At 37.9% G+C, this 26,365-nt stretch overlaps 2 protein-coding genes across 2 annotated transcripts; both read left to right on the forward strand.

Moving 5' to 3' along the window:
- Window positions 1-1,685: 1,685 nt before the first annotated feature.
- On the forward strand, window positions 1,686-9,848 carry fam98a (family with sequence similarity 98 member A). Its single transcript, XM_008429002.3, has 8 exons — window positions 1,686-1,937; window positions 3,008-3,156; window positions 3,588-3,722; window positions 4,853-5,034; window positions 5,280-5,360; window positions 5,463-5,579; window positions 6,552-6,719; window positions 8,620-9,848. Exons 1-8 carry the CDS (start codon window positions 1,900-1,902, stop codon window positions 9,265-9,267), a joined length of 1,518 nt encoding a protein of 505 aa, XP_008427224.1. The 5' UTR covers window positions 1,686-1,899; the 3' UTR covers window positions 9,268-9,848.
- A 3,422-nt stretch (window positions 9,849-13,270) lies between these two features.
- On the forward strand, window positions 13,271-24,386 carry LOC103476554 (uncharacterized). Its single transcript, XM_008429001.3, has 8 exons — window positions 13,271-13,637; window positions 17,980-18,116; window positions 18,210-18,783; window positions 19,767-20,352; window positions 20,963-21,024; window positions 21,126-21,213; window positions 21,297-21,400; window positions 23,334-24,386. Exons 1-8 carry the CDS (start codon window positions 13,461-13,463, stop codon window positions 23,781-23,783), a joined length of 2,178 nt encoding a protein of 725 aa, XP_008427223.2. The 5' UTR covers window positions 13,271-13,460; the 3' UTR covers window positions 23,784-24,386.
- Window positions 24,387-26,365: the final 1,979 nt, after the last annotated feature.

The raw sequence follows: 26,365 nt of genomic DNA on the forward strand, positions 1-26,365 counted from the left end.
AGAAAATTTATCTGAAGATATGAAAAGTAATAAAGAAAATTTATTGGATGAAAATCCAGAAGTTACTACTAGGAGAGTAGTTTCAAATCAGGATTTAGATATGCCTTTTACTATGTATGAGTTAGAAAAAGCTATTAATAATGCTAAGCAATCAACTCTGGGGAAGGATGGAGTGTGTTATTCAATGCTAAAACATTTTAAACATTCATCTCTTACTGTTTAATTTGATTTGGATGACTGGGAGTATCCCTGCAGAATGGAAAAGTCAGTTATAATTCCTGTGTTAAAACCTGGTAAAAATGCAACAGACCCGTCAAATTATAGACCCATAGCTCTTACATCTCAATTAGGGAAAATAATGGAGAGGATTGTTACAGATAGGCTTTCATATTTTATCGAGAGTAAAAATACATTTTGTCCATTTCAGAGTAGTTTTCGTAAAGGGAGAAATACGATGGATGCAGTTCTGTGTTTAGAGACAAAAGTAAGGAAAGCTCAAGCAAATAAAGAGGTTATTTAGATCTCCAGAAGTTGATTTTCAATTGAGGGAAATTCTTAAAAAGGGAAAGACTCCAGAATGGGTTGTAGTTGATAGATATTTTGAAAGATATAAAGACAACATAGTTATGTATACAGATGGATCTAAAGATCCAAATAGTGGTAGAACTGGGGCAGCAGTGAATATCCCACACCATAAAGTCTTGATTAAGAGGAGAACAGCTGATCATTTAGCTATTTTACAGTTGAATTATCAGGTATTATACTGGCCTTAGAATGGTTGCTTGATAATGATATTAGGGAAGTAAGTACATTTATTATAGCATCAGATAGTCAAGCAGCATTATTAAGTATTAAATCTGGAAAATCTTGCAGATTAGATTTGATATTAGGAATATATCAATTATTAGTTCATCTACATAACAAGAAATGTTTTGTTCGATTTGTCTGGATTCCTGCTCATGCAGGTATAGAAGGAAATGAGGAGGTAGATATTCTAGCTAAGCAGGCCTTGAAATCAGAAATTGTTCATTTGAATATTCCTTTGAGTAAAAGTGAGGGTAAATCAATTATTCAAAAAGAAATGATTAAGATTTGGCAGGAGCAATGGGATAACCATGATAATGGGAGACAACTATATGCAATTCAAAAGAGTGTGGGAAGTAGTAATTGTCTGAGTGGAAGGCGGAAAGAGGAAGTAGTTATGACTCGACTTAGAATTGGGCATTCTGGACTTAACGGTTCGCTCTTTAAAATAGGAAAGCATGAGACTGGGGCTTGTAATTATTGCAATCAGGTGGAAACAGTGGAGCATGTCTTGTTAGAATGTGATAAATACTCAGAGGAGCGTCAGCTTTTAAAGTCATTACTAAGCAGAAAGAATAGGACTGTTTATGATCAATCTATTAGGTAATAAATCAAATTATGTTGTTAGGCCTACCAAATCTCTTATCAAGGTTCTTAAATAACACTGGGTTAATGAGTCGTATTTAGAATATGTGTAAGTATGTGTGTGTATGCCAATGCATGCTCATGCATTCATACATGTATTTAATGAGTGTGTTAAGATGTGAATTTGTACATCGTAAACATCATTGAGGTATGTTAAATTCCCTCTGAGATCTCTGATGACCACACTCCAGTCTGGTAGGTGGCGGTAAATGCACCTTAAGTTGGATGCCAGCCGCCAATAAAAATCAAAAGAAGAAGAAGAAGAAGAAGAAGAAGGAGAAGAAGAACATGCAGTGCCTATGATAAAGCACAGGGGAGCGGTAATTCACCAATAGGGTGCTTTCCAACTGTTATTAAACAAAAACGAAGAAGGCGGACTTCAACGTGTAACAGCTGAGTGCCTGTGAGAAACCTTCCTGCGGTATTCTGCTTTCATCATAGAACTTAGAGATGGAGAATGATATTCTCGTCTCGCTGGAAGATTTAGGGTAAGTGAACAAAGCTTCTGTGCCACTGGGGGCGGAGGACTGTGTGCATAAAACCCTTAAGAGCTTCCTGCTCTCTGTCCTGTTTTAGCTAGCCGCTGCAGTGTGTAGCTCTGACAGCTAATCTGAGAGGGCAGAAACATTAGCTGAGAAGTGATGTTTATTATTCTGTTGCTTCAAGTGAAAGGTCAACGTTTCCATAGCGGTGTAAGCTGAGCTCCAAATTGGTATAGGTGGTTTGCATGAAGCTGCGTCAGCAGAACTTGCCCAGAATGGGCTGCCCCGCTGCCTGCCTGTCGCTCTTTATGTTAAGGGGTCAAATTTCTAGAAAGTAGGATTTATGCTAGCATTTTAAATGCAACCTGTATATATAAATATGCAATGAATTCACGGAAGTCATCAGAGTTTAGGAGTTGGTTTAAGTCCTGTACGTGCTGATTGCTTGGGAACATGGAAGAATGTCCAATGAAAGATTCAGACGGGTTATTTCTGCTGGTACCTGTCCAGAATCATGGTTATCGTCCCATGAGAACCACTGGACAGTGATCCTGTACAGTGTAGAAAAATCTGGAATTTTTTTGTCTACGGCTGGTTAAGTTTGTGATCTATCAAGCCATTCCTCTTTTTTATTTAGTAGTATGAATCTTTTATTTTATTTCTTAGCTCTCATTCTATTATTAAATCTATTCAGTCCTACATCCATGTTCTTTTTCTCTGTCAATCCATTCACCAACCCATGGTTTTTGTCTGTCTACTCCTCTGTGTCTCTTCTCCATTTATCCATCTTATCTATCATCTACTTGTCATAATATTTATCTATCTTCACCTGCTATCTATCTATCTATCTATCTATCTATCTATCTATCTATCTATCTATCTATCTATCTATCTATCTATCTATCTATCTATCTTCCAGTGAAATGGACTGTAAAGGACTGGGAGTTCTTGTAATGCTTGTATGGAATTGTCTTACATACATGTGTAGGAACACTGCAATAAGGGAATAAATGTTGTGATTTTGAACTGATCAGGGTTTCTTGTGGTTTAGCTGCTTGTGTGTCCTGTTCTTCCAGCTACCAGGGCCCTCTGTTGGAGGATGGAGCTCTGGATTCTGCTGTCATGAGAGGAGCAGCTTCCCCGGAGTTCACCAAGCTCTGTGCTTGGATTATCTCAGAGCTCAAACTGTATCACAAGCTGGAAGAAAATGTCCATGCTACCAACTGTAAGTTTAGTAGCCCCACTCTAACCTTTGGCACTGCTTTCACCGGTGTTTCTGGCTTTTTCCACTCATGGGACTCACATGTTTAATAGCTCCCTTACTGCCATGATGTTAGTCATATCCTATCATCTCCAGATAAACCAACAGTCATTTAGATATTGGAACAGAATTGAAAGTGCAGGTAGATCTTTTTTTCATTTTGCAGATTGCACAAATATAAATTAGAGGAATAAATGTAAATAGTTATAGGTTTTTAGCTTCAGAAAACCTTTTACGACAACATATGACTGTGTGGTTGGTGGATTAATATCAAGGCTGAGACTGATTAATTGTACACCAGTGAGGTTTGATGCTTATCAAAACTTATCAAGCTTTTTTCGCTCATATACGAGACCAAACCTGTGATGGTTCTGTGTTTCTGCTCCACACCTCAGGTCCCAGTGAGGCAGAGGGCTTCCAGCTGGAGATGAGTGGTCTTCTGTCAGAGCTTGCCTGCCCTTACAGCACTCTGACCACTGGAGGGATCACGCAGAGGTTTCTGAGCAGAACTGACTGTCTGCTCCTAATCAGTAGGTTTATTACACTACACTAACATGTCTCTGTTCAAACTTAACTTTGTTATACTACGTTGATGTAAATGTTAAGAATTCAAATATTTCCAGTCTTTCACCCACTCACAGTCACAAACATGCTCACATTTATACACAAATAAGCAGATTGGCAGGTAATTGGCAACTTGGGGTTAATGCTCTGCCTAGTGCAAACTGGCGGGTGACAGGAGAGAGATGTAACTTCGGCTGTGTGGTCATGATGGAAAGGGAAACTCCACCCCAGTCTTTGGTCTTTTTCAGCAGGTTTTCCTCCAGGATTGTCCAGCATTTAGCTGTAACAATCACCTCTTACCAGCTCCTCTTTAGCATGATGCTGCCACCACCATGTTTCACCATGGGGGTGAGGATTTCAGGTTGTCCTTGTTTTGCACTGCCAAAAACTGATTTGATCCCATCAGTGCAGATGCATTGCTGTATCTGATGTGTCATCTGAATGACTGTGGATAAACTCCAATCTTATGGTTTTCTTTTTACCATATTTCATAAAGGCCAGATGTGTAGACTGGATTCCAAGAAGTGTGTTTCCAGTCCTGGAAACTTCTCCAGGAATCAAAGCGATAATTTCAGAATAAGACAGATTATATCTGCATTTATTTTGTTTATTTCATTCACTTACAGTTTAAAATGAAAATGTCACATGTTGCCATGAACAATGGGAGCATGTGGGCGTGTCTGATCCCTCGCTGTTTGCATACGGTTGGCTTTAAATCATATATGCATCATCCTATTTGCACTAAACTTGATATGATTGACCTTTGTCAACCTCTAAAGAGCCCAATGGCATTAAATTGTAAATTGACTCCACTGCGCCCCCTAGGTTATTCCAACAGTTATATCTCCTTAATACATCAGCCGATCTGCACCATATTTTTTGTGCATCATTAGGGAGCGCTGCTGAACACGTCTATATGCATCGCCTACTGAACAGGTGAGGGAATGACGTGAGAGCATCCAGGGTGGTGAGCGTATGGTGAGGCTGGAGCTCCTGTGGTCTCCATAGGGCCGGAGCAGCGCTGAGCTGCAAGGGCCTCCAACCCCTGAATTTCTTATTTGCTGGACAATAAAGGCTGTTCCTATTTCTTCTTCAGCCTTTTTAGTGTCTGAGTTGGAGGCATCAAGAATGATCCTGATCAACAGGCCTCAGAAGAAAGCCCAGGAATCCGGCAGCCCTGTCTTCCAGGAGCTGAAGGGTATCTGCATGGCGCTGGGCATGTCCAAACCTCCATCCAACATCACCATGTTTCAGTTCTTCTCTGGAATTGAGAAGAAGGTCTGTCTACCTGGCAGCTCCACTTTTTTATTATCGATAACTTGAAACCTTTACATAAGATGGAATAAAATGGTCTGTACAAGTTCAAAATAATGAATATGGTTTAGTGGATTTTACTCTGTTCTGTCAGCAGTATCAGCCTGTAAATATGCTCCAAGAGGGAGCTTTCACCTGTGTATTGTTGATCATTTTTATGCACGTATATATTATTTTTCTTTTTTTATTATTATTTTTCTCCATCTCAGTTAAAAGAAGCCATAAGTCGAGTTCCACCAAATCATGTTGGAGAACCTCTACTGAACAAGCCCCTGGGACCTGTGCATATGGTAAATTCTGCTAAATGAAACAAATAATTCTGAGATAGTGAGTGAATGTTTCTTTACTCCCTTGTTTTTATTTTTTGTTTGTTTTGGTTTTTTTTTGTCTAGGAAAAGATTGAGGCCATCAACCAATCTCTTGTAAATGAGTATGAAGTGAGAAGAAAGATGTTGTTGAAACGTCTTGATGTAACTGTGCAGTCTTTCGGCTGGTCTGAAAGAGCCAAGGTAAGTTGCTATCCGGGCATTACCATGCACAAAATGTTTTTGGTTGTCTTTAATGGTGCTGACCAATTTTGACGATTAATAAAATGTGTTAAAGATTAAAATTTTTGGAAAGTCTGAATTTCTTTTCACCAATGCACTACTTGGATTTCAGAAGTTCAGAGTCATGTCAACCAACCCAGGCTGGGTGTATTACCTTGTTTTACAAGCATGTTTCATAGCTTGTATTAGCATAATATCAATGTGCTAATGACAAATATTCCTGTCATTTGTAATTTCTTTTTGAGAAAGGAAATGGAAATTGTATAAAAAATGATTAAAATCAGAAATAGAATTTTGGATGAAAAAAAAATCTGAGATTATATTTTTAAGTTATGTCACTCATCCGTAGTTTTTACTATTTATGACTTCTAAGGGTAGATTTTTGTCTAACTTAACAAAATGGAAATGAATAAATACTATAAGGAAAATTAGCTGCATACTTTCGGGGATTATCACATTTTGTGAGTTCAAAATAATCCCACCTTCTATTTCCTCTTTCAAATGTAGAGTAAGAAGATAAGTGTGTAATGAATGAGGTCAAAGATGGGATGCACTGAACTCGTAATGCTCTTTTTCTATGTGAATTTTGGATTGACATTATGAACATGTAAAGATTTTAATTAGTCATCCTGAAGGTTCTTGAATTTTATTTTATTTTTTTAAACAAAGTTCTGTTAATTTCTCCAAATCTTACTGTGTTGAAGCACCGGGTTAAATCTGAAGTGAAGACAAGAGGACTTTCAACCTTCAACAGTTGAAACTCATCACAAAAGATTAATGGTCAAACATCTCAGTGTAGACATACAAAATCTCATCAGCAATAACTGGGAACACCACATAATCAGGCTCATTAAAGTTACATATTTCTGTGTGGAACTTTTCTTGTTACAAACTAAAATACTTTTTTTTTTCTTTTCCCATGTTTTGCCAAAGATCCAAGCTGAGAAGTTAAGTAAAGTGTACCAGCCGCTGCGTTCTGCCCTCCTCACCAAAAGCAACATTTCTGTCGCTCACCTTCTTGCTGCACGACAAGACTTCTCCAAGATCCTTCGTACAAGCAGTGGCAAGATAAGAGAGAAGACGGCCTGTGCCATTAATAAGGTGGGTGTGTTCCAACAGCGTCACACTGTCTTCCTCCTATTAAATCAGGGATGTCGTGATATAACTTTTTTCCTTAATTGTAATCATCATTTCTGTCATGTAAGCAAAAATAGCCACACCAGAAGTTGTCTTATAGGAATATTTTCTGTAGTTGACCATGTACTTTTAAACAACGGACAAATCTGCACACCCTTCGTTCTTTTGACAGATTACACTTCACACTCCTGACTACTTGGTGCAGACGCGCGAGACACTTTCAACTTTAGTACATGGCGGAGGGAACTAACTCAATCATTAAAAATATTAAAAATCCCATCTTAATTTCATATATTACCTGTATACTGAACTAAATTCATCTTGCTGATCAGGAGCTGACAGCACGTCGAGAGTTATGGACATGAAGCTTTGGAGCGTGTCTGGTTCAAAAGCACATTCCAAACTTTGGCGGAAGAGGCACGTTTAACAAGTGTACAGTACATGCAGAACAAAGCAAACTAAATCAGAATGCTATGTTCTGTTGATCTATTTATAGTCTAAATAAAGGAGAAGGCAGTTTTCCCTTTTGAGGAAAGAAACTAAGGTGCAGAAGTTAATTAGACTCTAACAACAAGAGCACACTGGACAATAAATACATATGCAACCCCGCCCTGCTCCGCTCAGTGACTCATCCAGGAGATTTGCACTTGACTCAGCCTGCATTTACAACAAGCGACAAAATGGAACTAGAAAACATTAAGCAAAGGATACAGATGGGAGAAGTAACACTGCTTACTTATGGTCTAAAAGTGAAAGCAGTAAAATCTTAATTAAAATAGCATGTCAGATTTAATTCAGCCTCAGGCCTTCAATTAAAGTAAATTAGTCGAGTTGAATTGGGCTCGGACACGATGCTTATGGGCTCAGTTGATGCCGTTCTAAACTCCAGCGCATATTTCTCTTCCTGATGGCGACCAGGAGAAAGTTCTGAGGCTGTGTGTTCAGACCACAGCAGGTGGAGCGTTCATAATTTAAGTGGAGTCGTTTAATTTTATTGTTCATGTGTAGTTATTGGGGTCACAGTCATTGTTTTATGTCTGACCGGAAGAAAAAGTTAGTTCATCTGCTCTGTGTAATAGAATCTTGATAATCTGCTCAACTTGTTGAATATTAAATGGATAGAATGAAAATGATATTCGACTGAATAGCTTATGTAATTAGCATCATTATAAAAATTGACTGGTAAAATAGATAACAATTTTTTTTGATGCTAACAACCTCTGAACCACAAACAAAAATAAAACATTTGTGGAACGGATCATATTTTTACTATAAATGTAACAACTAATGTGTATTTGAAATATATGTGTGAATCTTATTAGGCTGGATTGGTAATTACACATTTTAGGTCAAAACACTTTAATTTATTTCTCAGTTTATCCAAACATATGCAGCCATGCATATGAAACCAGTGTTGGCTACAAGTCGATGGCCTGAAGATGGGGAACAAAATGGAAAGGCTAGAGGGAAAGGAAACATCTGCAGGCTGATGCTGCCAAAGATGAACATTTCACACACACTTTTGCTCTAGCTTTCACTTCTGCAGCAACAGATGTTAAACAGACACATGACATGAAGGGAGAAGATGACACGACACTCCAGATATGTTTTTGAGGAGGAAATAACATTATAATGTGATTAAAAACTAAAAGAAGTGAAATTTGTGTAATACTCCAGCCCTACCAATTTATTAATAACACAAATCAGATGTCTAACGACATCTAATTTGTTAGATGTCTGTAGCCCTGACATCTAACGCTGGCTATGGTAACGCTGCCTGTTTTATTTTTCCTTTTGTAATCTCATTGATTTAAAAAACCTTTAACTTTCAGCAACTTAAACAATACCTGACTTTGCTCCTCAGGTTCTGATGGGCCGAGTGCCAGACAGAGGTGGAAGACCATGCGAGATCGAGCCTCCGCCTCCAGAGATGCCGTCCTGGCAGAAACGTCAGGATGCCCCTCAAGGTGGAGGGCACTACAGTGGGTCCCACGGGGGCAGCAGAGGGGGCTATGATAGCTTTTCGTACGGTGGCCGTGGAGGCTATGAAAGAGGTGGTGGAGGGGGACACGAAGACAGGGGGGGCAGAGGAGTCGGTGGCAGAGGAGGGAAGGTGCAGGGAAGCTGGGGAGAGGGAGCTGGAGGGGGGAGAGGTGGGTACAGCCAGGGTCACTACCAAGACGCAGGAAATTATCATGGGGGAGGAGGGAGAGGAGGTTATACGGGAGGGGGAGCCAACCAAGGAGGATTCCAGGATCAGGGCTTTCATGGGGGAGGAGGAGGTTACAACAACAGTTATAGCCAGGATGGGGGCTGGCACCAGGAAAGAGGCGGTGGCCGTGGAGGCCGAGGGGGCAGGGGCAGAGGCAGCAGAGGAGGCCAAAGTGGAGGCTGGGGGAGTAGAGGCGGTCAGAATTTCAACCAAGGAGGACAGTTTGAACAGTTTTTCCAACATGGAGGGCAGCAGTACAACCAGGCTGGCTTCAATCAAGGCAGACACTACGCCAGCTGAAGATGCAGTTCGGGGTTTTACAGCAGAGATCAGAACACTGAATTCAGGAACTTCAGACAAAAGCCTTATCTGAGCAGGTTCAGCAAACTGAAGCAAGAAATATGTCCTCTACATATTTTTATTTGGGTCATGTTCTCTGTCGACTGTTAAGTAATTGAAGATATAATCTTTTGCGTCATGGTATGTTTTCATTTTTGCCTTATTAATTCATTTTGAAGCTGCCCTCCAGCTCTATTTAAAATAGCTTGTGTAGCTGGACTCTGCTGTGCTGATTTCACCCTGTTAGTTAAATCGGCCTTACTGTGCGTTCTTCCTTAACGCAGAGAGCGTTCCTCACATGTCAGTGTTTGTGCACCTATTGTGTGCACATCAGTACCACACACAGGAGGGTCACTGAAATCAAAGATTACTTGAAAGCGGTGTCAATTTTCCAGTCCACATTTCATTTCAGTATGTTTGACTGGAAATTTCTAAGTTACTTATTTAAAAGATGCCAACTTGCACAGCTGTGTGGATACAGCTATAAATGTTGGTAGGTTTGTATGGATGTGTGAATGAGGAATAAAAGGAATAAAAATCCCTTTTTGCATCGAGTAGTGTGGTGATTTCATCTGCAGAACTGCAGAACTTGCGGTATTTAGTGTTGATTCCCACTAAAAGTGAACATTAGCCTCACAGATCCATTAATAATAATAATAATCCCTTCTGGGCTCAACAGAGCCTCAGTGAATAATAGACAAAAAATTATTCAATACAAGACTCATTTTGACTGGAATTACTGAAATAAATGTGTTTACAGCAATTGTACTCAAATAAAAGTAGCACTACTTAAAATTATTTTTACTCAAGAGAATAGGCATTCAAGAAATTACTGAATAGTAAAGTATTTGGTAAAAAGGCTATTGAGTAGCCAAAATGAAAATAATTTATGTACATACCATAATTACAAAAATAAGAAAAGCAGGCAACACACCAATTTTTTATAAACAAATTCGTTCAATATAAAACTTAAGGAAAAAACTTCAAGTCTGTGTTTTGTGATTTTTGGTTAAGACCAGCTTATTCTTTCTTCAGTGAAGTTACTCACAGTAGGCAGATATCCAGAAATTTTACTCAAATTAGTATGAGTAACATACAAAAATTAATGAATTAAAAAGTAAGAAGTGTTTTTTCCCCAAAGCAGTTATCAAATAAATGTAGCTGATTAAGTGTAACTAGTTTTTACACAACTCAGATTTTTTTTTTATTGTTCTTGGAATGCACATACGCCCTCTGGTGGCCTTTCGTCTGTATTTACCTCCTCCTCATCCAGTTAACTTTTTTAGACTTGCGGGACACACGGGCCCTCTAACACTGCTGTAGACTATAGACAATTCATCATGGTTGCGTATTTATTCTGAGCAGTTTCTCTGAAAATGTACAATATTTGGGCCATCAGAAAAAACATTTTAATTTGTATTTCCAATCTTTATTTTGAAGGTAATATGCCAGACGTTTTGTCAAGACCCTTCAAATCATTGGTCTATAGTTCTTACATCTCAGTTAGGGAAAATAATGGAGAGGATTGTAACAGATAGACTATCATATTTTCTTGAAAGTAAAAATAAATTTTCTCCATTTCAAAGTGGTTTTTGTTAAGGGAGAAATACGAAGGATGATGTATAGTGCTTGGAGTCGGAAGTAAGGAAAGTCCAAATGAATAAAGTAATAGTGATAGCTGTGTTCTTTGACATAGAAAAGGTGTATGATATGTTATGGAAAGAGGGATTATTTATTAAATTAGAAAAACTTGGCATAGGAGGTAAGATTTACAACTGGGTTTTAGATTTTTTGTTTGGTAGAGAAATAGAAGTTAGAGTTGGGGCTACTTTCTTTACTAGATATATTGTTGAGAATGATACCCCACAAGGCAGTGTGTGTAGCCTAATTCTTTTTAATATGATAAATGACATTTTTGATGAGATAGATGGTTGTATAGGGAAATCTTTATTTGCAGATGATGGGGCTTTGTGGGTGCGGGGACATAATCTTATATATTTGCAGAAAAAGATGCAGAATGCCATATTGAAAGTGGAAAGTTGGGCAAACAAATGGGAATTTAGAATGTCAATTGCAAAGACCCAAGTTATCTGTTTTTGTAGAAGACATAAGGAAGTTAATTTGAATCTTTATAATCAGTAGCTTGAGCAAGTGAATAAAGTGAGGTTTTTAGGTGTCATCTTTGATGAAAAATTAACTTGGAAACAGCACATAGAATCAGTTCAAAATAAATGTAAAAAAGTGAATAATTGGTTGAGATGCCTTTCTGGTCAGGAATGGGGAACTTCAAGAAGTGCACTGTTGGGAGTTTATTAGGCTTTCACGAGATCATCTTTGGATTATGGATGTATAGTAAAATGGCAGCTGCTGACAGTCATTTGAGAAAGCTTGATAGTGAACAAGCACAAGGATTAAGAATATGTTGTGGAGCTTTCAGATCATCTCCTTTAGCTGTTTTACAAGTTGAAACTGGTGAGCTTCCTTTAAGATTAAGAAGATTGATGCTAATGAATGTGTATTGGGTAAACCTACAGGGACATAATTATGATCATCCAACTAAGGCTGTACTGCAGGACTGTTGGGAACATCAGAAATGTAATTGTAATAGTTTTGGATGGATTGGGGACATAAAAAGCTCAAAATTTCGGTTTGACTCAATTCCAGTATAGTTTTACGGTTTCACAATCTTCAATTCCACCATGGTTATTTATCTCACCAGAAGTTGATTTGCAATTGGGGGGATTTCTTAAAAAGGGAAAGACTCCAGAATGGATTATAGTTAATAATTATTTTTGAAAGATTTAAAGATAGTATAATTGTATATACAGATGAATGTAAAGATCCAAATAGTGGCAGAACAGGAGCTGCTGTGAATATCTCACACCATAAAGTCATGATTAAAAGAAGAACAGATCATCTAGCAGTTTTTACAGTTGAATTATCTGCCATTATATTAGCTTTAGAATGGTTGCTTGATAATAATATTAGGGAAGAAAGTAAATGTATAACTGCATCAGATAGTCAAGCTGCATTATTAAGTATAAAATCTGGCAAATCTTATAGATTAGATTTATTGTTAAGTATATATCAATTATTAGTTCAGCTACATAAAAAGAAATGTTTTGTTCGATTTGTCTGGATTCCTGCTCATGTAGGTATAGAGGGAAATGAAGAAGTAGATATATTAGATAAACAGGCCCTGAAATCAGATATTATTAACTTCTATTACTTTAAGCAAGAGTGAGGGGAAATCTATTAATCAAAATAAAATCCTTAAGCTTTGGCAGGAACAAGGGGATAATCATGATAATGGTAGACATTTATACATAATTCAAAAGAATGTGGGAGTAATAATTGTATGAATGGAAGGCGGAAAGAAGAGATGGTCATTTCTCGACTTAGAATTGGTCATTCTAGTCTTAACAGTTCTCTTTTCAGAATAGGAAAACATGAAACTGGGACTTGTAGTTATTGTAATCAGATGGAAACAGTGTATCATGTCTTATTAGAATGTAATAAATATTCAGACCAATGTCAGAATTTAAAGTCGATACTAAATAGAGAGAATATAGAATTGTCTATAGTAAATTTTTTAGGAAATAAATCAAATTATGTTAGAAATCAATTAATTAGATTTTTTTTAAACACTGGGTAATTTAATCGTATTTAAAGTGTGTATGTATACCTGTGCGCGCGAACGCGCGCACACACACACACACACACACACACACACACACACACACACACACACACACACACACACACACACACACACACACGCACACACACACACACACACACACACACATATATATGAGTATGAGTGTGTATGAATGTAAATTTGCATATCGTGCATACCATTGAGGTGTATTATTAAATTACCTCTGAGATCATTGATGATCACACTCCAGTCTGGTAGGTGGCGGTAAATGCACCTTAAGTTGGTTGCCATCCGCCAATAAAACTCAACGGAACAAGAAGAAGAAGGATGTTTTGTCACTTGTAGTTCCGGTGGCTTTCTGCAGCCTGTATGTACTGTGAATTAAGACCCGAAAAGATATCACACCTAGCTAATTTCTACGGAGACTGACGTTCATTGTTTCCGTTAAACGTGATCTCAGAGTGACCTCTGGGAGGTTCTGCGCTTCTGGGTCATGTACCGGCCGGACCAACCTGAGCAGAGGCCACGGGTGCCGTTTGGTCCTCCACCGCCCCTCGGTCTGCATATCAGACCTCCAGTGGCCTGTCCCCCGCCTCACCCTGGACACGGTGGACCGTTTTCGGAGAGCCGTTTTCTGTTCAGCAGGCCGCCAGCAAGCCACTTCGTCAGTGTACGTACCGACTTTTTCCAGATCTACCTCTGTGGCTAATAGCAGTTCTTTACTGCGCGGTTAGCTTTACACAGACGGCAGGTTGTTTCAGACCAGGGGCTGCTGCTGCTGCTGCTGCTGTCTTTGTTCTGCTACAGCTTCTATTACTGTGGAGTATATATCGGAATTTGAAATGAGTGAACACCCCTGTTCACTTATTTGTTCACTTATTTACGTTGTTTCGCAATGTAAACACTTTTCAGCACTGATCACATTTATGTCACGATTAAACTTCAGCTGTATGCTAAATGAACCAATCATGAGCTGTCTGCGGTGCTTCACTGCATGCTTCTATATTATTTCAGTTTTTAAATGAACAGTGTTCCTGACGGCCATTCTGGAGGTCATGTAAACTAGAACCATAGCCTGACAGTTTGGAGGAAATTGACTTTGTCATTTAGTCTTTGTTTTTTCTTTTTCTTTTTGCACAGTAGTAGTGTAATGTAATTGATTGTAGTGGGACAATCAATAAGGTAGGTATCGAAAAGAGCATACGCCTATTCAAGAAATGTTTACCTCAGTACAGTTTTTAATGTATAAAATGTGCATATGTATTATTGGATTAAAAGACTATTTACAATATGTAAAAAAAAAAAAAAAAAAGTAAAACTGCAAATGCATAAATGTTTTCAGTGAAACAAGATTTTGAACTGAACGAGAACAGTCTTTGAAAGATATCACTAGTTTGTATGAGAGCAGAAGCTCAGAGACGATGGGGCCCCTTGGTTATGGACCAGGTCACCTCTTCATTCTAAGCAGCTCCTTCACCGTCTCCTCTTAAATCCATCTATTTTCCCAGCAATCAACACAGCATAAATCGTTTGTTCTTTCATGGAAGTTATGTTTCCTGATATTGTTCTATCTTCACTTATCCCCTTAATGTACAATACTTTGATCAACCATTTGTTGTTTTCAGTTGTGCTTTATAAAAAGACGAATTTTACTGAATAGCCACAGATTCAGCATTTAAGCACAGCTTATGTTGATCCTCAAAACCATGGTGTGTTTTTGCAACCAGCTTCTTTGATCTTACCCAGTTTATAATAGACACAAATCATAATTCACATATAATTGACAGTAAACTTATGTCCCAAAGTCAATGATCCGATGCACTTTGTTAAAGTTTGGATCCATTCTGACATGAATTTGTGTGAACTGAAATATCAGAGCGAGTCGTACTCTATGATCAAACGATCATACAGCCATTTTTCCACTCTGTGTCTGTTTAATAACAGAATGATAGAGGTTGTTTAGTGTCAGAGTTAGCAGGGGGACCTTTAGGGCTAAACAATGTTATAAAATCATGGGATGGTAATATTGCAGATAAACATTATAACATCATCAGTTGAAGTAAATCCATATTTTCCTTTCTTACTGTTATCTCTGCCTCGAAGACTCTGGGATGTTAACCCCCATGGCCACAGTCAGCTCTGATGGGGTGAGCATCTTATAAAGTGAAAATCTTCATGGAGACAGAATTCTTTGCAGTCTGAGCTCATGGAGTAAAATTATTGCATTCCTAACACTTGGGTGATATTACGCACACAGATGCTGTGATGATGTTTCATAAGCAACATCTTTGAATCATGATTGAACATCTTTAGTTTTCTAATAGTCATTTTATGTAAACTTTATTAGCATTGCAGAATACAGCTAACATGGCCATGGCTGGACACCTGCTGTTGTCTGTGTTTGTGGAAAATCCTCCTTCATACAGAGCAAAATATGAAGTTTAACTAAGTAACTGTGAAATGACTAAGAGCAGTATGCTGATGAAACACAAATTTGGTTGGCCTTACCACTTAAAACTACACCTAATTAAAAGATGAAATGCACACTAATGAAGTATATCTGAGTTATTTGGAAATGGCAGTGCCAGGCCATGAGCAGGGTAGAACAGCTTGGTTAGTGTGGTTCTATTGTATAACAGTAAAATCTGTTGGAATCCAGAAGTCGATGCAAAGTGAGGCTGATAAATTATACACATTTCGAGGTGCCTATAAATGTTTTCGAAGAACCTTTTGGTTTTCATACCAACCCGTAGAAGTCATAAAATTATTATTAAAGATGTATATAAAAAACCCTAATTAAAATGACACTTTTGCTTAAAATCTAAACCATATTGTTGTTTTGTACTTTTCTCAGCCAACAGCAAGATTTTCTGCAGTCCATTTACGTATTTAGTTTTTCCTTCCGTCACGACAAACGGTTATTTTTTCCTGAAGATGGACAATTTGTGCCGGACAGAGTAAGTTGACATGAACATTAGTTGTTTAAATACTGTTCTCAACCACATATCTTATATATTAATGCTGATATTCAGTCAACACGTTTTCAGTGGCAAACTTTAACTGCCTATTTTGCAAGATTAGCTTATTCCTCACCTTTGTTTTCTTAAGTTTTTGTATGACTGTTTTTGCATTCTTCTTGTGTTATGTTAAGTAAAGTGTTAAAGGTAATAATGCGGTTCTCATATTTTGCAGGGTAAAATTAAAAGTGAACAGAACCCCTGAAGAGATGATTTGACTTTTGAGACGTTCTCAGCTGTTTCTGCTGTGGCTTATACAGCACTGACGAACAGGCTTGGAGAAACTAATGCACTTGTCTGGAGATGTGTAAAAGTTTGAGCTATTGAGAAATTTGCAAACTTATCTAACATCGCATAGTTCTAAATGGATAAAATTTGCATTCTACTTTTGTCTTTCATTTGATCATTATTAGTATTATTCATGTGTTTCCAGATGTTTTTTTTAAGTGTCTCTGGTTCACGTTTTGTTATTATACTGCTAATTTTTTTTTATCAACTTACTGAAATTAGAAGACGATGTATATATTTTTGTACGGTTTATGACTGTGCATTCTTATGACCTCGTCAATTTTGATTAATAGCCGTGCAGTTTAAGATAAAATTCTGTAGCAAATGTGCACATTCTCATTGATTCTAACTTTGGAAGTGATCATTTGTTAAGTTTACGCTTTTATTTCAAGCATGTTTAGAACTTTGTCCTTGAGCGAAAACACAATCAAATGTGGAGATCAAGACCTGGATCAACCTTCGACACGTCAGTGTTGTCAATCTGCACATGGAGGAGTAAAGAAGATTGTTCTACTAAAAGCTGAGATGTTTGAATATGTTTATTCGTGGTCTCAGCAATTTTGAATATGTATTTATCACTCTTACTTTTGTAGTTTTGATGTTCAGTAGGCTATCATTTGAGTTATTTTAAAAATGTTTCTGCAACTTCCAAAAATTAATTACTAAACTATAAATTTGAATCGGTATTTCTTTTGTCTAATTTACTCATTAAATTTAATTTTATGTCAAACATTTGATGCACTTAATTGTTTAATGTAACAATGGCTTTATTTTGCTTTTGCACCAGTGATGTATTTTATTTTTGGGTGAGCTTTTGTGACAACTGTAAAGATGTGACTGGTAAGTTTTATAAAAAAACAAAAAAACAAGGATTGTATTGAAATGTGGTGTCAGTGAGATCAATTAGCTCTAAACTAACTAAAGAATTAGTTTAGACAACGTAAGAAACTTGGTATGTTCCAAACATTTCACGGCAGTTTTGGTGAACCTGCATAGTTCTGCAGAATTATGAGAGGCAATTTTGTCTTTTTTTTAAATGAAAGGTTCCATGACATCAGAGTTTCTTTCCTGAAACGACTCATCTTCATGCTTCTGAACCAGAGTTAATGCAACGTATATGTTCAATCTATAGTTATACCAGTTATAAGTCAGTTTCAGTCTTTCATAGCTGCATGTCCAGCAACATACTCTGGTTCTGTGTTGCACACTAAACAAACCTACTCACACTTCTTCCAGTGTCAGTTAACACCTCTTCAGGTCATTCCACAGTTCATATGCGAACTGATAAACAGAAGTTGCCTGTAAACATGAAGTATAGCCAAATGAAGGATGTTCTGCATCGTTTGATTGTCTATGGTTCAATTGAAATGTTTGTAATTGGCCTATCAAGTGTGCCATCCTGAGCATTAATTCTTTTATATCATCAATGTGTGTTTTTTTGTTTGTATATTTTCTATAACTTCGTGTATTCTAAGAATAAGACCAAAATACATTTCTGTTTATGGATAAAGTTTGAGATATTAAAACATTTTGAATATTTAAGATGACCATTTTTACAAGTTTACATAATAGTAACTATTTGCATAGAGATGGACTTACCGGCAAACAATGAGACCCCTTTGGACCTAGACATCACTTTCACCTATATACTGATGACTTAAGTTTTATTTTGTATGTCACTAAAACATGAATTCTGAATACTCTCAGCCCCACTGTAGCAACTTCCCTGTAGACCGTAGTATAGTGGGAGGCAACCAGCAGCTTGTTCCTTTGGCAGAACTGCAATGTCATCAGGCCCCTCCGTGGAATCCTTTAATTGTGAAACGCCACTCTCAAGACAACAGGTCTGTGTGAGAATATATTTTTAAGCTGCTACTGGAACTCTGTTGTACTTTTATTTCATTAAAAATTTGAAATGCATTCTTATTCATTTTTAGTGATCGGGCTGGAGAGGAATTTCTGAGATGCCTTGCGGCCAACAAACCTCTACCAGACTATCTCAAAGGGAATATGGCATACAATTTGTTTGATGCTTTGAAGTCTGCTAAAGACCTGAAAGAAGCAGTCAAAGGAGATCCACAGTTCCAGAAGCATGTTGGCAGGGACAAGAGTCGAAGCAGAAGTCAAAGTCGGGGCAGAAGTCGAGGGAGGTCTCGAGCCAAAAGCCGACCAAGAAGCAAAAGCAGGGGAAGAAGCAGAAGTACGGGAAGAAGCAAAAGCTGTGTGCGTGGAAAGAGTCGAGCTAGAAGCAAAAGCAGGGCTCGCAGTCGGAGCCGAAGTCAGAGCAAGAAGAGTCACAAACGAAGTAAGAGCAAAGTCAGAAGGTCCAAGTCCCGTAGTGCCAGTATTGAAAAAAAGAGGAAGAGGACCCCTGTGCATAGTAGCAACAGCAGTGTTGACAGCAGCAATTTGACAGGAAACAGTTTGTTAGAAGGACTCAAGATGGTCATGAAGAGCAAAGATTTGGAAGAACGGTTACCAGCGCTCAAAGATGCCATCCTTGGTATTCAGGTAAGAGTCTTCAGCCGTTACTTTTTCACTGTCATTTTGAAAAATTGTTACCTGTGATTTTCTTTTAAATGAAAGTACTGCAATTCATCTGCATTTCATTTTCCTTCAGTTTCATTAATATTCAATCAGTTGAACAGAGAATCCACATTGTGCAATCACACATGTAAAGTCGACAGCTGGACAAAATGAATAAAAGAAGTGGTGAGAAAACATGTTTCTTTTAATTGAAAAAGTACAAACTGTAGCTTACATGCATTTGTAAAGTAAATAAAGTGCACCAAGTACCCTGCTCTGAATAGTTTGATTCCTTTTTAACCTTGACACTCAACATCTGAAGGAATCACTCTAAACCTGATGACCTAATCACTCTCCCGGTGAAGCAAGCAGTGAGTGAGCAAGGTGACAGTTGGATGTTACGATACTTGCGGATGAATATCGATTTTTTTCTAGGAAATAAAATATCAATATATATCGCAAAATCGATATTATTACACAGCCCCACTTTCAAATACTTAAAAACCTTTATTTAAACATGGCGAGTGTCAAGATGGGCCACTGAAAAAGTGGCCCATCAAGCTTCGCTCATGAACAAATTCATTTGATCACATTCATGCACAGGGCTACCAACATCGATGGGTTTGAACGGTATGTATTACGCTCAACTGTCACTCAACTTCATATGTTTGTGAAGCCAGTGGAGCAAATAAGTTAATGTAATGCTCTGCAGCTTAAATACCACTGGTCATAACGTCTCACAGAACCCAACTTTACAAAATACAAACTTGATTTCAAGTGCAGAAATCGATGGTAAAGCAATAAAAGATGAAATTTTATGTGTTTGAAGGGTATGTATTACACTCTGGAAATAACAGAAATGAATTACAATTTGATCATATTGTTCATGCAGAATGCATTTATTACCAGACCAATTTCATCTTTCCCCTTATTCCTTGTAAGTATTTGTTTTAATTTGTTCTGCACAGGTCTTTGATGAAACCAAAAAGCTGGAAAGTACCTCTGCTAAGTACAAGATTGAGAAGCGGAACAGTCTGGACAATATAACATCGATGGAGAGCGACAGCATGTTGCTGCCTCATGAGAGAGTTGGCAGTGACTTTTCTTGGCTCAATGACAACGGTCAGGAGAACCTGTCCGTTCAGAAGACTAGCGTGCTGGAGGATGAGGAGTCTTTCTTGTATGGGGCTGAACCACCTCACAATGGAGGCCACGTCAAAGTGGAAAAAAACTATTTTTCTGGTGTTGGCGGTCACCAGAACAAGTCCCTATACAGTGGGCTCAATAATTTGGTCGATCCAAAACACCCCCAACAGATATCTTTATCAACTTTTTCCTCCGTCAGTCTGGATAACTTAGAATGTGAGAAAATCAAGACTATATTAAATAGTCTGGGTGGAACATCAGATATTGGCAAGATGCTGATGAAGACTCAAGGCCAAAAGGAGGGCAGTGAGGTGTCTGGTGCACTATTCAGTTCTGACACAGCAGCAGAGACACTGACTAACCCAAATGTACGGAAAGCTCTGGAGTCTCTTCAGTCTCTGATCAAAGGTTAGCACCTTCTTGTCTGTTACAACAAGGCCAATTTTTTTTTCTTCAGTATGTTGCCCAATGTCAAAGACGAGGTTATCCTTGTGAATTTAAATCAGTGTTATGTATGTAGAATAGAATGACTCTTCATGAGACTAATTCTACAACAAAGGATCCTCAGTCCTGAGGCTTCCTCATATCTGCTGTAACACAGATTACTGCAGAAGATCCTTCCTGCCCACAGCTATTTTTATCTATAGCTCCTCATCAATTAAACTCGGAGAGCTTGATGTACATTTACTTTGCCTTTGGTCCCACCAAAGTATTTTACAATCTACTTTAATATATCACTTACTGATAGTAGCTCAAGAGTTTTTGTCGTGTCTCCTCACTGTCTCCTGATTTGGAGTTGAATCTTGAGGAGATCTTGATTTTCTGAGACCGATTTTTGAGTTTCTTATCATACAGCTGCGGCTTATCTTCCAGTTATTTATCTAGCTCTGCTGAACAAAGCAAAGAGTGGACATAAAAAAGTAAAATGCTGATAATAATAATTAAGATTGTCTCAGGCATTAGCTTCTTTACTGACGTCTTGTATGCACTGAAATGTGTTTTGTCTAATTTCCTTAAGCAACAAAGGAGAAACGGACAAAAAGTAATGACCAGTCCCTGACCTCATCTGATAAACACAAGGTAAGAGATTTTCAAGCAACCATGATTATGAAATTAAACATCCAAATGTTGAAACGGATCCTCTCACACTTATTCTTAAAAACATTCCCTATGCTTTACAGTCAGATGGCTATGGTGATAAGAAAAGAGCTAAAATGAAGCAAATTGAATCCTTAGCAGCAGAAATGGAGGAGTTGCTCAGATACGAAGGTAACAAGTTTTCTCTGTAGGTTTTCTTCCTTCTGTAAACCCTATTTCTACCATACTTTGCAGCATTTATTTTCTGTTTCCAGGGCTGGGTTTTATTTCTCCAGTGGTTGGGTTTTACTGCCAGAAATGTCAGGAGTTCATTGGAGATTTGAATTCTGCTGAAAACCATGCAACTTTCCACCAAAGTGTGAGTATGTGTGTCCTGGATGTTCTGTTGCTTTCTTGAAAATGTGAACGTTATTTGGTGATAAAGCTGCCTGCCCATGTTCAGAGTGCCTATTTTATTAGGCAATAAATGACTTTTGTCCATCCAGTCAACTTGTCAGTCAGTTGACTACCCTATAAATATCTGAAATCATAGAAAAATGTTGGACCTGTAATTGCTATAAAAGGACAAAAGTGTGGACAGTTTGACCTGCCTAGCAAAATATGACGGAACCTTTCAGTACAGTTCATCTGGAAAGTATTTACTGCGTTTCATTTGTTCCACATTTTATGTAAAGTACTTTTATTCAAATTCTATTAAATTGTCTTTACTAAAAATTCTACATACAAATATCCCATTATGACAATATTAAAATGAAATTTAGATATTTTCAAATAAATTAAAAATAGGAAACCAAGAAATCACATACACATAAGTATTCACAGCTCATACTTAATACTTTGTTGAACCACCTTTGGCTGCAATTTCAGCCTCCAGTGTTTTTGAACATGATGCTACCAGCTTAACACCTATGTTTATACAGTCTGACCCATTCCTCTCTGCAGTTCTTACCCAGCTCCACCAGGTTGGATGGAAATGTCTGTCAGTCATTTTCAGATCTCTCCAGAGATATTCAATCAAATTCCAATTTTGACTTTTCTGCTGCTGTGCTGTGGTGCACTTTCTGCCTGCATTTTACGAAAACTATTTAGTTGTTGCAATAAAGAATCGTCCTATGGGCTCTTTGCACCTACGGCGTTGCCGTCACATCTCCAGGAGCTAATGCGGCTCACTTGTTTCCGCTTTGAGTTACCATGACTGACTAAGCCATATTTCAGATACAAAAAAGCAATACTATGAACATTGTTGTCTTCCTATTATAATGGGCTTTTAAGTTTTCATTAATTTCCAAGCGATTATGAATTAAGAAGATGGTGGCTTGTAAATATTTGCCTTTACAAGTTAAAGCTAACGCTACACAACACAAAATTTGCAACCTTCACTTCATTCCGGATCAGCCTAAAAATATCGGGGATACGGATGGTAAATAAAGGAGCCTTCACTGAGTTATTTCCATGGAATCACCTCTGTATTCAGCCTGAAAGAGCGAGTTTATGGGAACGAGTGAGCAGCAGATCACAGCCAGACAGCCGAGCGACTGATCCGCCTGTACATACTGCTGTAAACACCGTCCTATCTGAGCTCTTCACAAGAAACATGCAAAGGTAATAAAATGAAATAACACAAAGACCTTAAGGGACACGGTCATGTTTTTCTAAAAGCAGCAACTTTGATCCTGAACAGTCAGCTGAACCAGAACTCTGACAGCAGAGCTGTGCTGCTGTTAAGTTATGAGGCTTGTTGTGCTCCGTCATGCTTCGGAAGTAAAACGCCCGAACCGTAATCTCCCCCGTTAGTCTCTGACACTAACGACAATAAACACACATAATATACTTGAAAATAAGATAAAAACATTGTCCGTTATAATGTTTAGATACTTAAATAGCACATTTTTACAAGAACAATGTCGGAGAATATTGCCTACTAGCATCAGCTAAGGTTAATGTTTGCCACAAAGTTTAAAATAAAACTCACCTTCGTATCAGTGAATGTATAACAAGGCGTACATCTTAAAAACTTACTCCAGCTTACTTGTTGGGGCTTCGGATCGATGTACAAACCTCGGCCAAGTCCTGCAAGCACCTAGTGTAAAATATTTGTATTGGATCGGAAACAATCGAACCGCTTTTCCCCGAACACGGAAGCTGAGGTGCAAAGAGTCCATTGGAGGATGCTTTACTCTTTTAATGTGTTCCGAATGTCATCAAGTTGATATCTTGACATTCCTGTTGTATTAAATTCAGGCTGACTTTTTTTAGTTGTTTATTTATTTTTACATTTTGAAATTTTTTAGCGGTTGGACAAGCATGCTAGAGAGAGCAAAGGTCACAGCAGCAGCACCAGCAGCCAACCCTCCCATTCAGCCTCCTGGAGTGATAGAGACCTTCAGCGGAACTTGAAGGACGAGAAGGAGCACCGGAGCAGCCAACGAGACATCAGGTCTGAGCAGGCAAACATCTTCTTACAGGAAGAGATGAAGAAGGAGAGGATGCTCATAACCGTCAGCAGAGGGCTAACGCCTCCATCTCAAAGTGTCACTGTGAAACAGGAGAACAAGGAGCACGGGAAAGGCAAAGAAAAACCAGACAGCAAAGATAAATCGTCCAAAACCAGCAGAGAGAAACACAAGGCGGAAAATTCTGGGAGCTGTGACAGCAATGAAGACGACAAATCACCTAAAGTCAAACATTCTAAAAAGAAAAAGAAGGAGAAAAAGAAGAAGAAGAAGAAGAGTAAGGATTAATGTTTGTCGCGTACAGGTTTCTAGGAGTGCTGACACACCGCTGCAACTCAACATTAAAACTTTCTGGTCTTAAATTTTGTCAAGAAACCTCTTTCTGTAGATTTTTTTTTTGTTATTCTGATCTGAGAAGAGAGTTCTCGTTAAAAATCCAGAATTTATTTTACTGCATTGGTAAGTTCTCCTGCAGAGACAAAAAAACATAAAGAAGTATCTGTATGTGTGTTATAGAGAGGGATGTTGGTAGGAGTCACATCCTGGATTGGATTTTTGAGGCAGATGGATTTTCAGGTGTTTGTCTTTTTATCTTTATTCCTCAGTCTGTAGTTTTAATGGAACTTGGTGTTGGCTGACAGTAGGAAGGACTCCAAAATGTCATACTGTCCTTGCTTTCTGATTCCACCGCCTAAACACATCCATCTTTACTGGTTCCGTTTATGTACTTTTACATCACAACTGGCTAATTGTTGTTGCATTCATAATGAGTATTTTCCAATTCTTTATTTTCCTATTTTTACCAGAACTCCCAACATGACACGTGTCTGTATCTTGTGATATTGTAAATAAAGAAACCAAACCTTTTAAATAAAATGTGTGGAAAAGTCAGATGTAATTGTTGAAGTGGTGTCATTGTTGCCAGAATAATGTTACTGCCAAAAAGGCCATATTTCTATCTTGTCTGAAACCTGGATAGTCATGAGGTGTCCGTGCAACAGACATGGTTTCAGATTTGTCATCTTTGGTGTTACGGGGCTGTTCTATGAAACAACCTGCACTGCTGGAAAAGTGCAAAACTCACCCTGAACCTGAAGGGTGATGAATACTTTTATTGTCTTCCTCACAATAAGAAAAGTTTTTTTAAGAAGTTACAAATCTGCTGGGGGCATGAATGTAAAATGTATAGTGCGGTTACCTACATTTGTACACCTTTACACTGATAATTTGTAGAAACAAAATAAATTTTTATGCTAATTGTCATGACAGAGTGTACAGCCTGAGGAATTGTTTCATTTACTGAATTTGGGATGAAATGTAAACACTATTGAAACCAAATTAGACTGCACAGTACCACAGATGGTAGTTGTACCAACTGCGCTACAGCAACAAGGTCCTGCAGCTGAATCCCGTCTCTGGATCATTCTGCATGAGCTTGTATGTTCTCCCTGTGCATGTAAGAATTCTCTCCAGGTATGCCAACTTCCTCCTAAAGTCCAAAAACATGACTGTAGCGTGAATTGGTCTCTGTAGGTGTATTACAGAGAAGAATGTGGTGCGTGCATGGCTCCTTGTCCTGTTTGTCTCTGTGTTGCCCTATGATGGAATGGCAGTTGTGAAATTTTTTCTTGTATATGCCACTCAATTATTATTTTTATTACAGAAATTCAATTCATTTCCCTTTCTCCTACTCCATGGAAATAGTTTGGACACCTGATTCCTTAGGATTAAAGAAGATACAAGGGCAAGTGGTGAAATGAGTGTCAGCGTACCGTTTATCTAACAGAGCCTATGCCACATTATTGTAAATGTCCAGAATACAATTTGAATTCATAAATGTGTCTATACGTTGGAGCAGAGAGAGTGAAGACAGGCGGCAAATGGAACAAAAATCAAACCAGAGATGGTTGTGTTGAGGACTGCAGCACCTGAGCCACATAGTGCCCCTTTAGTTATGCATTGACCCCGGCTGCTTCATTTTCCTTCATTTTTTTTGCATCCAACGTATTTTTTCAAGATACTATTTGATAATTTTTGAAGCTGAATATCACAATTTACTAATATTTTCTACATTTGTAGGTAGAAGTCGGATACTGACACGGTGAGATGGAGAAAGTAGTTTTCTCTGTGAAGGTGAGTTCCTGCTGTGAGTTGATGTTTTGCTCTCAACATGAAGCTAAATGTAATGCAGGTTGAAGATAACACAGAATATAGATGTATTTTTTTCTACTTTTAATTTTATTTTTTCTAACCTGTTTCTTCATCCAAAAGGACAAACACGCAACATTTGCAACTCAAATGTCTTGTTTTGTTTTTTCATTATTTCTGAGCTCATCAGCTTTTGGGAGTGGCCACAGTTGGTGTCCAAGATTGAATCTTGTTCAGTAACAGAGACCAAAACAATAAACATCTCCCATAACACAAGTTGGACAAACTCAGACATTCACTTCAATAACACATTTAACACCCAACTTTGGTGAAGGATGGACATTATTCTTTGTTCCAGAACTTTAATGCTTCCTCTGGTTTACTGTCTCCCTTTGGAAAGTCCATGTTTTTTATGCCTTATGTACCCTGAATGTTCTCATGAAAAAGCTGAGTACATCTTCCAAACTGCAAGTCAAGAAAATCTATCATTGTTTGTAAACTTTCAAAATAAACTATCTAAAAAAAAAAGATTAAATTTTGTCTTTCTGTCTGTCCTGTTGATTTAAACATAAGAACATGTTATTTAAACTAATATTTTGTTTTTAATGAACATTACAGTTTTGTTTGTTCAAAAACTGGAAATAATCCTCATATTAGTGGGCAACAAGGATTTGTCATACAGATGTTTTCAGTTTGGTTTAGTTTTTTAATGTATCATACCC

Source organism: Poecilia reticulata, chromosome 15 (assembly GCF_904066995.2).
Source record: "Poecilia reticulata chromosome 15, P_reticulata-male-v2, whole genome shotgun sequence".
Taxonomy (NCBI): domain Eukaryota; kingdom Metazoa; phylum Chordata; class Actinopteri; order Cyprinodontiformes; family Poeciliidae; genus Poecilia; species Poecilia reticulata.